We start from the raw sequence: 18,177 nt of genomic DNA, 5'->3' as shown, positions 1-18,177 counted from the left end.
ATCCCTGCCCTCAAATGCCCACTGTAACTAGGGCAGTATGCTTAGATGGGAGTTTAGATGTCCTCTATTCCCCAGGGATGTCCCCACCCCCATCCTACCAGGTGCCAGTGCAGGCTCCACTTCCCACCCAACAAAGGTATTCGGTTTCTTGGTAAACCTAGTGGAGAGCCCTCGATGTGTGGAGCTTGCATTTGAACTGCACCCAAGGCCGGATTCTTTGCTTTCTGATTGCTTTAGAGCTGCACACCTGAATTCCTTTGCCACAGCAGCAACGGAAATCCCTCCCCAGGAGCGAGGGTTCCAGGAAAAAAAATCCCGTCTACCTAACGATCCTGTGTTCAAAGAATGTCTAGTCTTGGGAGAGAACCACCAGGATTTTTATGTAACCTTAATAGATGTTGGCACCCCGCAGAGCCGCTCCTGGAGTCCAGATGTAGCCCATTTTCACCGTGATGGCAGCAGGCGGGGTCCTGCGATTTCCCCAGGCCTGACTCTTCTGACTGAGGGGCCTCTGTCCCCTTCCCCTACCTGGCTGCGATTCTCGGCTTATCTCATCTTCCCGAGGACTAGGGCCTCCTTTTTGCAGCCTCCCTCCCTCCACTGAAATCAGTCTTAACACCAAGCAGGCAGCAACGCCATTCCACCAGCACCTTCCTTCCTCTCCCACCAAACGCCTCAGGAAACCCGGCCGGGAAAGTGATCCAGAACCTCGTACAGTCACACTCCCTGAAAACGAACGCGGCGGGAGGTGCAGGCCGACCAGGCCCAGCCCTTTCCCCGGACCCGGGAGCAGCCCCGAACTCGGCGCAGGGGAGGGGACGGAAGATTTCTCCGGAGACCGACTGCGGTTCGGCTTCCTCCAGCACAATCAGAGCAAACACCTGTTTCCAGGAGGATACCCGGCCAGAGGCAGCGGGGGGTCCGGGGAAAGGCAGGGAGGACGAGGCGAAGGGGCAGCCGGGGACGCAGGTAAAGGATGCGTCACACTTGGCGCTTGGCAACCGGAGCCCGAAGCAGAAGGCGGCGGGAGACAAGGGCTCCGGGGTCTGGGAAGTTCAGGGAGGAGGGGGTCGCGCCCGCCAGCGGCGCCTGCGGGGAGCCGGCGCGGGGAAGGGACGAAGGAGGCCAGGAGGCCGGGCGGGCTCCATCACCTGCGCGCCCCGGCGGACGCAGCCCCGCGGGCGCGCACCGGCCCCGGTGCCCGCGGGTGACCTACCTGCCCACCGTCTGGTTGGCCAGCTGGCGCATGCGATTGAACTGCTTCTTCATCGTGGCCCGGCTGCCGCGCTAGCCCGGGAGCTGGGGAAGGACGGAGCAGCCCGGAGCCCGCCGCAGGGTTACATGGCTCCCGCGCCGAGCCTCCCAGGCGGCGGCGGCGGCACTGCGGGGCCTCCGGGAGCCGTCTGGCCCGCGCGCAGCTCCCTCCCGAGGGCACCGCCGCCTACTCCTCCTCCCGCCGCGCCGCCTCCTGCCGCATCCCCTTCGCGCGCGCGCCGCGCAATGCCCGGGGCAGAGCAATGCCCGGGGCCGCCCTCGGCGCCGGCCCGCTCCGCCCGGGCTGCCGGCCCCCAGTCCCAGCCCAGCGCGGGGACCCGGGAGTCTCCGCAGGCTGGCTGGCCGGCTGGCCGGGCGGTCCCCGTGCGCCTGTGCAGAGAGCGCCGTGCATGTCGGGACTTGTAGTTTCGCGCCCCCCCAACCCACCTTTTCCTCTGTCCAAAGTTTGCAAGGACAGTGGAGAGCGGAGGTGGGAGAAGACTGCGTCGCCAGAAGCTCTGCACTTTAGCATGCGAGTAAGGGAAACGTTTTCCTGTTTTAAAAATGGCAAACTGGGACCAAGAATACAACAGCAAATAAAGAAAGTGAGCATCTGTCTCTCATTGTATTTTTAGTGAATGTGAGGCATCAGTGTTCTGAATTCACAGAAGGGAGATTTATGCTACCAGATACATGGCTGATAAAACTGTATAAGGTCACCTGATTAATGGTGAGGTTCAGGGTTAAGCTTGAAACACAAGAACTGACAACAGATTTTGAACCAGGCACAGCTTGCCTCCCAGAAGTCTGATTCTTTATTTTTACCAAATTCAATAGGTAATACAGATAGTGACGTGTTTACTGGCCCAACCTGTCTGAGACAGCTTTTTAAAATGGCTTAGATGCCAGTCTCATATCTCGTTCCATTTCCCTTTCACCACCAGGAAACCAAGGGGCATCAGCTGTGGCACCCCACCCTCCCATCCCAGTGTCCTGGACCACAGCATCCCACTGGCATCAGCTGGCTCCTTGGAAGGGGTTGTGGCTTCTTCAGTCTCTATGCTTAGAACAAGATAGGTGATTATATCAATATCAAGGTTTTAGCATTATGTATCAAGTAAGAGCAGTATTATTGGATGCTAGGCACTTTGGATTAAACAGATAGGAGTTCCTGTGTCAGAATTCCACATATCTGTTACATAACCTTGGGAAAATTGCTTTACCTCCCCAAGCCTCTCTCTCCTCATCCCTAACAGAGAAATGTGCTGCCTGATCTCAAGTAAGAGAACTATTTTTTGAACTACCAACAATCAAGTTACATATAAATTTTCATGTAGTACATTGCCATATTCATTTACTACAAAATGATTATACTTCACATAATAGAGAAAAATCCTATTCATACAACAGAAATGCTAATCTTATAAAGGAAGGATCTTCTTTGAAATGGGATATTTTGCATATGTCGATTATAGTTGCAAGATGTCCTAAATATGGCTCTAAGTATCTTGCTGGCCAGCTGAACAAAAAATGGTTTGAGGCATGTCTTGGCTGAATGAACATGAAATCTTTAATTAATTGTGAATTTAGCCTCTGCTTATTAGGTCAGACAGCTATAGCCAGTGAATAAACAAAGGCATTATTTGCTTTTAACTAACTGCATACCTATAATGTCAATATGATGTCTATATTAAATGAAATTATTTTTATTGTGAGATTTTTTAAAAAGCAAAGCACAACATGCTTTTTATGTGCAGAAATAATAGACATGAAGGTCACTGTATGAATTTTAGCAGCACTATCTCTGGTAACTTCTAGAACTTCACTGTTGAATATAGTAGCCCATAGCCATAAGTGGTTGTTGAAATTTAAATTAATTAAAATTCAAAATTTAGTTTCTCAGTCACCCAAGTCACATCCAAAGTGCTTAAGAGCCACGTGTGGCTTAAGGCTACTGTATTAGACAGCCCACAGATAGAGAACATTCCTATGCTCTCAGTTTTACTGGTCAGCACTAGTCTTCAAGAACTATCTGGCAGAGCCAGTTCCTGCCTTCAATCCCAAGGTGTTTTCATTCCAAAGGGAAATCCCTGCTTCTTCACAAAAGGCAGCCTCCCCTGCCAGCGTGCGGTCCAACATTTTATTAACTGATGGCTTCTCCTCATATTTTCTGTCCTCCTTTGAATGCTCCTCCATTCAGGAAGCAGCTACTGCATTTTCTGTTTTCTACCCCGGGGAAGGGATAATAGTGCAGAAACAAGAGTTTCAGAAACACATGTGACAGAGTAGAGTTCTTCAAGAAAAGAGTGTTGAGTTTCCAGAATACAGGCTTTGGAGCTTTAATAGGCTGTGTCAGAAATAGTAGATTATAAAGAATATATCATCCTGCTTAGTCTAAATAAAGAAGCCACAGGCTGTGAGATGTTGAAGATGGTGATGGGGACAGGAAGGCAAGAGAGAAAGAGAGAAGAAAAGTAGATGATGGATGTGTAGCTACTATTAATGTCCAAACATTTCACTGCCAACCTCTATGGGAAGGATTATATTTTACCTTACTGTTGAGGTAAAGATCGGTCATGTGATTTTCTCTGAACAATGAATATGCACCGAAGTGACTTTATGTTGCTTCTGAGGGCAGAAGTCTTAGGAGTCCTTTTGTAATCCTGCCCTCTTCTTCTTAATAATAGCAATGAACCAGTTAGGGGCTCCTGTGGAAGAGCAATGTGGCCTTCCAGCTGGCATGAAAAAGGTGCCTTTGCTGTTGTTAAGTCAGAGGTTTGGGAATTGTTTGTTGCTGCAACATAATTAAGTCTGAGCTGACTGCTACAGTGGGTTTTTTTAAGAAAGCAGCATGCACCTTTCTTTTCCCCATGGTCAACAATTAGGTTGGGAGCGCGCAGGCTGGAAACAGATATATCATGTAGTTTTGGGGCATCTGAGCATGGTGGGGAAACTGTAGACCACTTCTAGAGTGAAGGCTCACAGACATCCTCTGCCTTCTAAGACACAGGACCAGTAAGATGTCCACATGAAGTGCCTCACGTACCCATACCATGGGCCAGTGGCAGCCCCAGACCTCTCTGCACCCTGTACGATGATTCAATGTCTGCATATGCCCTGTGAGGTTACACAAATGTACCTGAAAGAGCTGGATGTGAAAGCTATTGGAATCAAAGATGATGATCAGGAGAAGGAGGGAGCATTGGCCGAGATGGGGAATGAAGACGGAATTACCTGAAACTTAATTTTTGCCACCTAGAAGAATAGACTTAAAATGAAATGTAAACGTATTTGCAAAAGAAGAAGAGGAGGTGAGGAAGAAGGGTGGGAAAGGGAAAAAAGGGAGAGAGAGGAGTAAGAAGAGGAGAAAAGAAGAAAGAAATTTCTATGTCCTATACATCTACCTTTGACATATGGGAGGATTACACTTCCCTGCTCCTGCTGACCTTCGCTTTGGCTTGTCTCTTGCTTTGGCCAACAATATATGGGCGTCTTACCTGCCTCAGCCATATTGTAATACTATTTATCTGAGATATGTTTCCTTAGAAATCCGATACTCCATTTAGAAGCCCCTGAATTAGAATGGTTTTAACCTCTGCTCTAAGAGCAAGCATTCACTATAACCTCTACTTTGAGAGCAAGCATTCACTGGAGCTACCTGGCCAATTTAAATTAATCTAATTTAAGTTAATTTAATTTAAATTGTGTTTAATGTAATTAATTTGATTTAAATTAGGTTAAATAAAACAAAAAATTCAGTTTTTCATTTCAAGTGCCCAATAACTACATGTAGACATTTTCATCATCATAGAAAGCTCTGTTGGACAGGGCTAATCTACAGAACAGAAGTCAGAATAATCTCATGTCACTTAACAACAAGGATACAATCTGAGAAATACATTATTAAGTGATTTTCTTGTTGCACAAGCATCATAGAAAGTATTTACACAGCTAGGCATGGCGGCACACGCCTGTCATCCCAGTACCTTGAGAGGCTGAGGCAGGTGGATCACCTGAGGTCAAGAGTTCAAAACCAGCCTGGCCAACACGGTGAAACCCCGTCTCTAATAAAAATACAAAAATTAGTTGGGCGTGGTGACACATGCCTGTAATCCCAGCTACTTGGGAGGTTGAGGCAGGAGAATAGCTTGAACCCGGGAGTCAGAGGTTGCAGGGAGCCAAGATTGTAGCATTGCACTCCAGCCTAGGCGACAGAGTGAGACTCTGTTTCAAAAAAAAAAAAAAAAAAAAAGTACTTACACAGACCTAGATGGTATAGCCTACTGCTTCGCTTCTAGGGTACAAACCTCTATAGCATATCACTGATCTAAATAGTGTAGGCAACTGTAACAACAATGGTTTTTGTGTATCTGAACATACCTAAACATAGAAAAAGTACAATGAAAATACAGTGTTATAATCCTAGGGGACCATGGTTGTATATGAAGTTCTTCATTGACTGAAACATACTATACATCATCTGATTGTGTAGGGTCTACAGAAGAGAGAAAGCAGCCAGGTGCAGTGGCTTATACCTGTAATCCCAGCACTTTGGGAGGTCAAGGTGAATGGATCACAAGGTCAGGAGTTCAAGACTAGCCCAGCCAATGTGGTAAAACCCCATCTCTACTGAAAATATAAAAATTAGCTGGGTGTGGTGGTGGATGCCTGTAATCCAAGCGACTTGAGAAACTGAGGCAGGAGAATCATTTGGACCTAGGAGGCAGAGGTTGCAGTGAGCCAAGATTGCGCCATTGCACTCCAGCCTTGGCAACAGGAAGAGACTCCATCTAAAAAAAGAGAGAGAGAGAGAGAGAGAGGGAGAAAGCAGAACAGGAATCTTGAGCTCACTGTAATTATGGCCACTCATTTTGCTGGACTTCTCCAGGCTACTCTTTTTTCATCTACTATATGGGGGTTTATAGTATAAAATCTCTAAGTAATATATCTTGGGGGAATTAATTGGCCAGTCTATTTGTTCAGTAAATTGCTGTTGGAGAAGATACACCTCAGCCTTACGGTATTTGATGTGTCAAAACAACATTCAGTGCTACAATACAACTGAAGGATATTATAGATCTCAATCACCTTTATACTTGCAGGTATCAAGTTGCTTTGCACCATTAAAATGTATCTGTTAGTCCAAAATGTTTTTTAATTAAGAGGATAGACACATTCTCATCTTTGCGCGTGTTATTGACAGATGTCATTAACTCCAATTTTCAGCCTTCCCTTAATATATTTTTGCATTGTCTCATCATGGGCAGAGTGTATTTTCCACTTAATAACTTAGGACTTGACCCAAGAGACTTCTTCGGCTAATGGCATGTGGGTGGAAGTGACATATGTCGCCACTTCCAAGCTGTGCATTAAGAGGCTTTGTACATTTTCCTCTGGTCTTCTGGCACATTTACCACTGCCATAAGAAAAACTCTCCCCAGATAGCTGCTTGTCTTTTCTCCTGGGCTCCAGAGGAACACTTACAGAGCAGGCCCAATACAGACCTCAGAATAAATTAAAGCCGTAATCGATCAATTAGTTTCGGTACTTATTATTTCAAAGAAATAGATAAAATAAATAGAAAGAAAGGCAAAAAGAAGAAAAACACAACGTTAGAAACAAGGAAAAGGATTTAATCACAGAAGCAAAAAAAAAAGTATAAGAGAATATTTTTGCAATCTTATGTTAACTTATTTTAACGTAAGCCCTTTGTTTGCTTGGAGAATATGAACTGCTACAGGTGTTTGGGTTCTTTCTTTTTCTTCTTTTTCTTTTTTTTTTTTTCTTTTTTTTTTTAAGTTTTCTTTTATTTTATTTTTGAGGCAGAGCCTTGCTCTGTCTCCCAGAGTGAAGTATAGTGGTGCAATCTCGGCTCACTGCAACCTACACCTCCCAGGTTCAAGCTAGTCTCATACCTCGGCCTCCCTGAGTAGCTGGAATTACAGGCACCTGCACTCACGACCAGCTAATTTTTGTATTTTTAGTAAAGATGAAGTTTCTCCACGTTGGCCAGGGTGTTTTTGAACTCCCGACCTCAGAAAATCTGCTTGCCTTGGCCTCCCAAAGTGCCGAGATTACAGGCATAAGCCACTGTGCCCGGCCTGCTGCAGTGTTTCAAAAATAGGGAGAATGCGTGAGTGGACTGGGAACACTGAAAAACTTGGAGAACTTTTCAAGGAACAACACTCCCCAAAGTAGTCAGGTCCACATGGTTTCGTGGGGCGCGCTCTCAAAGCTTCAAAGAACAGTTAATTCTTCTGATATTTAAAGTGCCCCAGAGCAGAGAAACAAAATGAAAAGCATCCAGATTCACTTTATGAAATTGCCTTAACTCTGTTATCAAACTCAGTGAAGATGGCACTAACACCAATAAACAAGAAACAAACCAATATTGCCTACAAGCATAGATATAAAAATGGTTAATAAAATGTTAGTAAATAAAGTCCAACAGTAAATGTGTTTATATATAAACATGTTGTGTATTTTAAGATTATTGAGAAAAAGTTGGAAAATTCAGATTCATTTAAAAAATGAAAAGCGCCCATATTCTTACTAATCAAGATAACACTGTGAGTTTATAAACGTGTTTCAAAAATAGGATCAGACTGTTGTTAGGACAATATGTTCTTTCTTATCTTCTGTTATTCTAAATATTTCTGTGATCAACATGTTAATGGCTAAAACGTTTTGCATATATTTATTTGCTTAAGATCAAAATTAAATAATTAGAATTTCTGCATTGAAGTATGTCCTGTTTTAAAGCTTTTTATATGTATTGCCAAATTATCCTGTAGATAAAAAGTGGAAATTTTTGCAGGCCCACCTACAGCATCTAAATATGTCATTTTCCCCGTATCCTAACCTATGCTGAGTGTTACTACTCTTAATAATCCTGCCAGATGAATAGATGAGAAGTAGCAATATTACCGTGTTTTCATTTGCATTTGTTTTTACCACATTAAACATTTTTGCACGTTTCATGGCCATTAGTATTCCTGCTTTGGTTAATTAATTCTTCGTGTTCTTTGTCCATTTTTCTGTTGCAGTTTCTACATTTTCTTATAAATTTTTAAAAGCTTTTTAGTCATGTTAATTATACTAATGCTATTGTATCTTATGGTAAATGTTTTCTCTAGTTTGGCCTTTCCTTTTCAATATCTGTAATGTTGATTTTTATCTTCCAGGAATTCTATCTTTTTTTTTTTTTTTTTTTTTTTTTTTTTTTTTTTTTTAAACAGAGTTTCACTCTTATTGCCCAATCTTGGCTCACTGCCACCTCTGTCTACCAGGCTCAAGTGATTCTCTTGCCTCAGCCTCCCAAGTAGCTGGGATTACAGGAATGAGCCACCACACCCGGCTAATTTTGTATTTTTAGTAGAAAGAGGGTTGCAACATGTTGGTCAAGGTGGTTTTGAACTCCTGACCTCAGGTGATCCACCCACCTCAGTCTCCTAAAGTGCTGGGATTATAGGCATGAGCCACTGCACCCAGCCAGAATTCTACATTTTTAATGTGACCAGACCCATCAATCTTTTCCTTCATGTTTACGCCTTTGGTTTAATGCTTAGAAAGTCTCCCTTCTTCCCAAAGGATAGAAATATTTGACTATATTTTTACCTAAAACATTTATGTGTTAATTTTCTTTATTTTTAGTAAATTTTACATTCAACCTCTGGTAATGAAATATTACCAAAAGCCAGAGTTTTGACTCATTTCTCTCTCCAATATCCATTTGAAATAACTCATCAACTATAATAAAGCAATTCTGTGTCACACATGAAAACTAGAGAAAGGTCCCATTCACAATCTTGTCAAAAAATAGTACAGGTGATTTCTGAGTGAGAGGGTCCTGACCAGGTAGATTTACTCTGTGTGGTAACTCTTCGGGGGAAATTAAACTAGATCTGCTTCATTTCTGGCATGATGCCTTTCTGACCAACCCAGCTACCAAGTCTGAACTAACCAGACTGTGAGACTGACAAGCAGAAGAAAGACTTATATTTCAATATAATAGTGATGAGAATGATAATAATAATTAACTATATAGCCAAGTACTACTATAAGTCCTATAACATACGTTATCTAATTTAATCCTTAGAAGAACTCTATCTTGAGGGTTTGATGATACCTATCAAATAAACCAAGCTCAGAAGGTTTAGGTGAGTTGCCATTCAAGTGTTAGAACTAGGATTCAAATGCAGGGTTTTCTAGTTCAAATGCCTGTGCTTTTATTATAGGCTACTCCCTCCATGAAACAGGGAGACTCATCTGAGAATCCAGAGAAAATAGCTTCTAGTGAACATTATGCAATAAGCAAGGGAAATATATTTTTTCACTCTAATTTGTATTCTTGGTGAGACCTGAGAGAACGCTGCTTTAATATAACAAGAGCTGGTTGCCATGAAAAAGAGCCACATTAAACAAGAAAGAGTTATTGGATAAGAAACGCATGACTTCCAAACAAATGAAATTCAATAGAGGCAGGAAATAGATCTGGCACTGCCCAAAATGGAATTAGTGCATTAGAAGATGGGTTGGAAGAATAATCCCAAAATTCAGAGGGAAAAAGTAAGTAACGCAATGAAATGGTGAAGAAAAGGAAAATAGACATGGAATCTTCTTTCAAAACATTCAAACAAATATGTAATAGAATTTCCAGAGCAGATCATGAATAAGAAATAAGCATAAAAATACAAAAAAAAAATACATTTTGCAGATCTAAAGAAAGGCCCAAGTCAGAATTAAAATAATTCATTAAGTGCTAGAAAATATTACTGCACAGGAAAAACAAATTCCCTAGACATATCTTGGTTAAATTTCTGAATTTCAAAGACAGATAGACAGAAACACACACACACACACACACACACACACACACACACACACACACACCAGAAAAAAAGAAGTTTGTCTCTGAAAAGAGAAGCTGATTTGCCTCATGCTTCACATCTGCAATGCTCAATGCCAATAAAATTTGGAGCAAGATTACAGGGCATCCACGAAAATAGGTCATAACTCAAATGCAACTCAAAAGTCTACATCTGGACTTACATTCACAAATGAGGGCAAAAGGAAGTCACTTTTAGACATGTCATGACTGAAAAGGTTTATCAGCTACCCATTTTTTTCTGGAAAAAAAAAAACTCAAAAATTACTGTTTTTCAAAAAAAAAAAAACGGAGAAAAATTTTTTCATAATCTTGTGGTTGACAATGATTTTTTTAAACATGACACCAAATACTCTAACCTTAAAGGAAATACTGGCAAATTGGACTATTTAACAGTTAAGAACTTTGGTTCTTAATGGTTCATTTAATGACACCATTAAGAGAATGAAAAAGGCCAAGCCCCATGGCACACGCCTGCCATTCCAGCACTTTGAAAGGTGAGGCGGGAGGAGCTCAAGAGTTCAAGACTAGCCTGAGCAACTCCTAAACTCCATTTCTTAATTAATTAATTAAAAATTATAATAATTAGCCAGGCCTGGCGGCAGCACCTGTTTTCCCAGCTATTGAGATGGGAGGATCACTTGAGCCTGGGAGGGCAGAGGCTGAATTGGGTTGAGATTGAGCCACAGAACTCCAGCCTTGGAAACAGAGTGAGGCCCTGTCTCAAAAAATTAAAAAAAAACAAAAACAAAAACAAAAAAACAAAAAAAAAAAAACAGAAAGAAAAAACCATCATCAGAGTGGGACAAATTATTTGCAATACATTGAGCCTTCATAAAACAGGGAGAAAGAGAACTCAACTCCAGAATATATGAAGAATCTGGTTGGGCATGGTGGCTCACGCCTGTAATCTTGGTACTTCGGGAAGCCGAGGTGAGTAGATCACTTGAGCCCAGGAGTTCAAGACCAGCCTAGGCAACATCTCTGCTAAAAAAGACAACAATTATCCAGGCCTGGTGGCACACCTTTAGTCCCAGCTACCCAGAAGGCTGAGGTGGGAAGATCACCTGAGCCCAGAAAGTCAAAGCTGCAGTAAGCGAAGATCAGGCCACTGCACTCCAGCCTGGGCAACAGAGCAACAGCGAGAGACCCCGTCTCAAAGAAAAATAGAAAGATAGATAGACAGATAGATAGATGTGTGTGTATACGTGTGTGCATGTATATGTGTGTGTATGAATATATATATAGATATATACATCTATATCTATGTGTATACTCCTATTTGCATATATATATGTATATGGAATCAGGTAACAGAAATGGGCCACTTCACCCCAGCCTGGGAAACAGAGCAACAGCGTGAGACCTGGTATCAAAGAAAAATAGAAAATAGATGATAGATAGATAGATAGATAGATAGATATAGTGTGTGTATACGTGTGTGCATGTATATATGTGTGTATGAATATATCTATATTCATATATATATATATATAGTCAGATAACAGAAATGTCCTACAGATATACATCTATGTCTCTCTCTATATATATATGGAATCTGGAATCCAAGGCCGGGCACAGTGACTCATGCCTGTAATACAAACCCTTTGGGAGACTGAGGTGGGCAGATTGCCTGAGGTCAGGAGTTCAAGACCAGCTGGCCAACATGGTGAAACCCCGTCTCTACTAAAAATACAAAAAAATCAGCCAGGCATGGTGGTGGGTGCCTGAAATCCCAGCTACTCAGGAGACTGAGGCAGGATAATCACTTGAACCTAGGAGTCAGAGGTTGCCGTGAGTCAAGATTGTGTCACTACACTCCAGCCTGGGCAACAGAGTGAGGCTCTGTCTCAAAAAAAAAAAAAAAAAAATCCTACAAATCAATGGGAAAAAGGGAGAAACCTTCTGAAGAAATGGACAAGAGATCTGAGTAGCCACTTTACCACAGAGGCTATCCAGATGGCCTACGAACATGAAAAGTTGCTCGACCTTGTTTATCATCCAATATATGCCTTTGATATGACAATGAAATTCCACCACACACCTGTGGAAGAGCTAAAATGGAAAGAAGTTGGCAAAACCAGTGTTGGTGAGGGTGCAGAGCCAGTGAGACTCTCATATAATACATTTTGGTGGGAGGGAAATCAGTACAGCACTTTAGAGAGCTGTGTTTGCAGGACACGCTAAGGCTGAGCAGTACGTATGCTTCGTGACCCGGGAATTTCACTTGTTCAACAGAAATGTGGGCGTATTTACCACAAAAGGCATGTGCTAAAATGTTTGTATTGGCAACATTTGTAATAGTCAAAAATTGAAACTACTTGAAGTCTCCATTGACAACGTAGTGGATAAATAAAAGGTGGTGTATTCATAATACAATACGATGAACTGTATAAATTCATAATCATACAAAGGTGGTGTATACGCAGAAGGAAAAAGGAATATATTAATGCTTCACCTAACAATGGATAAAAATATGGATGAATCTCACAAGGAAGGCTGAGCAAAAAAGCCAGAAGAGTATATACTTTATGATTTCATTTACATAAAGTTTAAAAATAAGCAAAGCGAATCATTGGTAACAGAAATCAGTATGGAATTTATCTTGGGGGTGGCTGGGAAAGGATGCTGTAGTAAACTTTTAGGCACACAGAGGGCTTCTACAGTTCCGGTAACAGAAATGTCCTATTTCTTGATTTAAGTGGTGGTCATAGTAAGAATACTTATTTTATAAAAATGTATCAGGCTCTACACTTATGATTGTATACTTGTCTGTATCATATTTTAAAAATTAATGCTTACATATAAATTAACAAATGGAAGTTTAAACACTTGGAAATTATAAGACAGTCTTCTGAGTTATCTCTTAGATCAAAAAGAAAATCAAGAATGTAATTACGGAATATATAGAAACATATTACTATGTAAATATTGCATAAAAACCCATAGTTTCACCTCAAAACTGTACTCAAAAGAAATTCATAGAGGTACATATTTTTAATGTTATCAGAAAAAAAGAAATGAATTGTGCTTTTATTTCATGAAGCCCAAAAAGATAAGAAATATGAAATTCATATCAAGAAAGGTGGAGGAATAAATTATTCTTTTTTTTTCTCTTTTTTTTTTCTTTTTTTTTTTTTTTTCAGATGGAGTTTTGCTCTTGTTGCCCAGGCTGGAATATAGTGGCACTATCTTGGCTCACCACAACCTCTGCCTCCCAGGTTCAAATAATTCTTTTGCCTCAGCCTCCCGAGTAGCTGGAACTACAGGCGTGTGCCACCACACCTGGGTAATTTTTGTATTTTTAGTAGAGATGGGGTTTCACCACATTGGCCAGGCTGATCTCGAACTCCTGACCTTGTGATCTGCCTGCCTTGGCCTCCCAAAGTGCTGGGATTACAGGCGTCAGCCACTGCACCCGGCCATACATTCTTAAAGGTAGTAAAAGAATATGGATAAAAACAAAATGGATTAGTAGATATAAAAATTACTGTTATGATAAAACAATAAAAGAAATATATGGCAAGTCCAAGAGAGAAAACATAGATATGCAACATTAGGAATGAGAAAAGGGTAATAGGTTCAGATCCTAATTCACAAACTCAGGTGTATTTGCCATGACTGGACTTTGCATTTTCAGACCCTTTCTGCAGAGTAGCAAAAACGTAATTTTAGGCATTCAAGAGTTATCTCCGTTTCCCTGTGTTGGTACTCAGTTTTCTCAGGGGCAGAGGGTATGTCCTATGTAGTACCATGACTGGAGGGTGGAGGAGAGGTTGTTGAGCTTCAGGCCTGGGTTGTTATACTTATTTGCTGTCATCTGCTCAGAAGTCCATATGCATCAAATTTCTGGATGTCTGTTTATGTAAGTCACTATATACCCTCATTACGGACTATAAAGCTTTTTCATGAGTCTATCTCTCTTCCACCTAACTCGAATGCCTGCTTCTTATAAGCACTAGGGGAAAATTCTACAGCTCCCATGCCATTCTAGATGATAAGCAACTCATTTGCACCTCTCCACGATGCTCCAGCAGATGTACTCTCTTGGGTTCCCAGAAAACCCCCTATAGCAGTAGAGCAAACCTCCAAACTGGTTCAGGTCTGTCTGTCTGTCTGTCTGTCTGTCTGTCTGTCTGTCTGGACCTAGCAGAGCCCTTCCATTGTAACTCTCCATGCATTACTTGCATGTTAACCTTAGATATCTTTCTTCCCTTTTGCGATTTTGATGGTAGAGGTAGGGTGGGTGCCAGGGGCAAGAACTGAAAATACCTGGGAAGTGGAGGAGCAAGGGAGTTCATCGGTTGGCTGATCATCAGAATCTCATGTGACCACACACAGATGCAGAGGTCAGAAAAATGATTGTAAGAGGACGTGATGTATTCTGTTTAATCTTGATGGAGTATCTACAGTTGCGAGGGCGCTGTGGTAAAGGCAGGGCTACAGGAGTAAAGATAGACAAGAACTAAGCTTGAATCTTCCCGTTCTCTCCTCTCTTCCACCCCACCTTCTCTATTCTATCAATTTCTAAGTCCATTGGTTTCTACTAATACCTATGAATATTTGCTGGATCTGCCCAGCTTCCTCCACTTTTGCGGTCATCACTCTGGCCTTCTGTCTGGATACTGCAGCAGTTCTTCCCGCTCTTCCCTCCCTCTGTTACAACCGTTCTGAAATTCACGCAGCTTTTTGCCGTGCGACTTGTGACTTATTTCTTTTGCCTGTAGGTCTCTTTACACATCTGAATTCCTCTGATGGGAGTACTTTTGACTCCTTTTTTGCTTGTTTTCTGTACTTTCAACTTTTTTTTTTTTTTTTTTTTTTTTTTTTTTTTTTTTTTTTTTTGAGACGGAGTTTCGCCCTTGTTACCCAGGCTGGAGTGCAATGGCGCGATCTCGGCTCACCGCAACCTCCGCCTCCTGGGTTCAAGCAATTCTCTTGCCTCAGCCTCCTGAGTAGCTGGGATTACAGGCACGAGCCACCATGCCCAGCTAATTTTTTGTAATTTTAGTAGAGACGGGGTTTCACTAAGTTAATCAGAATGGTCTCGATCTCTTGACCTCATGATCCACCCGCCTCGGCCTCCCAAAGTGCTGGGATTACAGGCTTGAGCCACCGCGCCCGGCTTCAACTTTTTATTTTACGTTCAAGGAATACGTGTGCAGGTTTGCTACACAGGTATATTGGGTAATGCTGAGGTTTGGGGTATGATTGATCCCATCACCCACATACTGAGTATAGCATCCAATAGGTAGTTTTTCAAGCCTTGACAAGCTCCTTTACTGCCCCTTTCTATAGTCCCCATTGTCTACTGTTGTCATCTTTTTTTTTTTTTTTTGATACAGAGTCTCGCTCTGTTTCCCAGGCTGAAGTGCAGTGTCATGATCGCAGCTCACTGCAGCCTTCACCTCCCAGGTTCAAGTGATTCTCCTGCCTCAGCCTCCCAAGTAGCTGGGATTATAGGCACCCACCATCATGCCAGACTAATTTTTTTTTTTTTGTAGAGACGGGGTTTCACCATGTTAGCCAGGCTGGTCTTGAACTCCTGACCTCAGGTGATCCACCCACCTCAGCCTCTAAAGTGCTAGGATTACAGGCGTGAGCCACAGTGCCCAGCCTACTGTTGTCATCTTTATAGCTGTGAGTATCCAATGTTTAGCTGCCACTTATAAGAGAGAACATGCAGTATCTGGTTTTCTGTTTCTGCCTTAATCCACTTAGGATAATGGCCTCCAGCTGCACCCATATCACTGCCAAGTACAGTTTCATTCTTTTTTATGGCTGTGTAGTATTCCACGGTACATACGTACCACGTTTGCTTTATCCAATCCGTTGCTGATGGGCACCAAGGCTGATTTGATGTATTTGCTATTGTGAGTAGTGTTGTGATAAACATACAAGTGCATGTCGCTTTGGCAGAACGATTTATTTTGCTTTGGATATATACTCAGTAATGGGATTGCTGGATCCAATGGTAGTTCTATTCTAACTTCTTTGAGAAATATCCAAACTGTTTCCCACAGTGGCTGAACTAATGTACATTCCCACCTATGTTTTCCTTTGCAGCCTCACCACCATCTCTTGTTTAATTTAGAGTTTTTTTTAGATGGAGTCTTGCTCTGTCACCCATGCTAGAGTGCAGTGGTGCCGTCTCAGCTCACTGCAACCTCTGCCTCCCAGGTTCAAGCGATCCTCCTGCCTCAGCCTCCCAAGTAGCTGGGACTACAGGCATGTGCCACCACGCCCAGCTAATTTTTTGTATTTTTAGTAGAGACGGGCTTCACCATGTTGGCCAGGATGGTGTCAAGCTCTTTACTGCCGGTGATCCACCCACCTCGGCCTCCCAGACCTTTCAGTAATAGCCATTCTGACTGGAGGGAGATGGTATCTCAATGTGAACTCCTTCTCACTGATATGCCAAATTTAATGTCTAGGAAACTCTCCCCACTCCAGTTCTCCAATTATGTTATTGCCCCAACTATACACGCTAATATCACCTTATATTTCTTCTACCATAGCCCTTATCACATTTTATTGCAAATACCTACAGTAAGAGGTAACATTATTCAGTGTTCACTATTTGCCAGTAACTGGCGAATGTCCTTTGAAAATAATATCCTATTGAATCTGCATTACACAGCTTTGAGAGATAGCTACTATTATTTACACCATTTCTCCAGTGGGGAAACTGAGGCTCAGAACAATGTTTAAAATTTGTTTTAAGGCTGGACGCAGCGGCTCACGCCTGTAATCCCAGCACTTTGGGAGGCCTAGGTGGGTGGATCACTTGAGGTCAGGAGTTCGAGATCAGCCTGGCCACGATAGCAAAACCCTGTCTCTACTAAAAATGCAAAAATTAGCCAGGCATGGTGGTACACACCTGAAATCTCAGCTAGTTGGGAGCCTGAGGCAGGAGAATCACTGGAACCCAGGAGGTGGAGGTTGCAGTGAGCCAAGATCATGCCACTGCATTTTAGCCTAGGAGACAGAGCAATACCCTGTCTCAAAAAAAAAAAAAAAAAAAGTTTGTTTTAAATTGTACAAGTGCTACATAGCAGTAGGATTGAAACCCAGGTCTTATTCATCCCCAAGCTCTTGCTTACTCTCTGTCTCATCCATGGACTGCTCACAGGACCAGGACTTCCTCAGAAACACAACAAATCCAGGCTGCAGTCAGTTCTCTCTGAGAACTCACCTCCTGTGTCAGCAACTGAGAGATTGCTGGAATGAATTATTTCAGCAGCCCTGTGGCTGGGTAAACACACCATGGCTCACGTCTCTGATGCTCTTCATCCCTGCCTAGCTGTAAACGCCAGCAGATCACATGTTATTTTCTGTACTTTCATCTCCATACTGCTCTAGCCACCGGTCCAAACTCTTACTGCTTTTTTTCTTCCAAACTTCCTCTCTGCCCTACAATAAGCCCACGTCATCCCTGCATCTACAACATCTGTACCTGGAACTCATCAGTTCTCAACACTCTCGAGTGAAGGTTTCTCTATCTCTCCATTCCCATATACCTTGGGATTTGGCAGTGGGGTTAAAATCCTCCACAGCCTCACCCCTACTTATAGACTCATATTAATCTACCTTCATGTAAGAACTTCTGCTTATTGGAAGCATATGCTACGGGGCTCTACCACTCCCCCTCCTTCCTTCCTGTTGCCATCTTCATACTTCTCAGTTATTCCTCCCCACTTACTGACAACTTTTTTTTTTTATTTGAGACAAAGTCACATCTGTCACCCAACCTGGAGTGCAATGGTGCTCTCTCAGCTTACTGCAACTTCCTCCTCTGGGGTTCAAGCGATTCTCCTGCCTCAGCCTCCCAAGTAGCTGGAAATACAGATGTGCACCACCACGCCCAGCTAATTTTTCTATTTTTGGTAGAGATGGGTTTCACCATGTTGGCCAGGCTGGCCTCAAACTCCTGGCCTCAACTGATCTGCCCACCTTGGCCTCCCAAAGTGCTCGGATTACAGGCATGAGCCACCACGCTAGCCTCATTGACAACTTTTAAGCTTGGATTGACCTAC

The 18,177-nt window shown here is 42.6% G+C and overlaps 1 protein-coding gene across 6 annotated transcripts in view; it reads right to left on the bottom strand.

Moving 5' to 3' along the window:
* The window catches only part of ARHGAP44 (Rho GTPase activating protein 44), a 203,691-nt gene extending 202,054 nt beyond the window's left edge, over positions 1-1,637 (bottom strand). For all 6 annotated transcript variants that reach the window (XM_010339869.3, XM_003929255.4, XM_010339870.2 and 3 more), the window contains exon 1: positions 1,217-1,637. In XM_010339869.3, the coding sequence (XP_010338171.1) occupies positions 1,217-1,269 (53 nt within the window). In that variant the 5' untranslated portion in view covers positions 1,270-1,637. The remainder of the gene's footprint in view (positions 1-1,216) is intronic.
* Positions 1,638-18,177: the final 16,540 nt, after the last annotated feature.

Source organism: Saimiri boliviensis, chromosome 17 (assembly GCF_048565385.1).
Source record: "Saimiri boliviensis isolate mSaiBol1 chromosome 17, mSaiBol1.pri, whole genome shotgun sequence".
Taxonomy (NCBI): Eukaryota; Metazoa; Chordata; class Mammalia; order Primates; family Cebidae; genus Saimiri; species Saimiri boliviensis.
The sequence above is the reverse complement of the archived record's forward strand: the minus strand, read 5'-3'. Positions and strand labels throughout refer to the sequence as shown.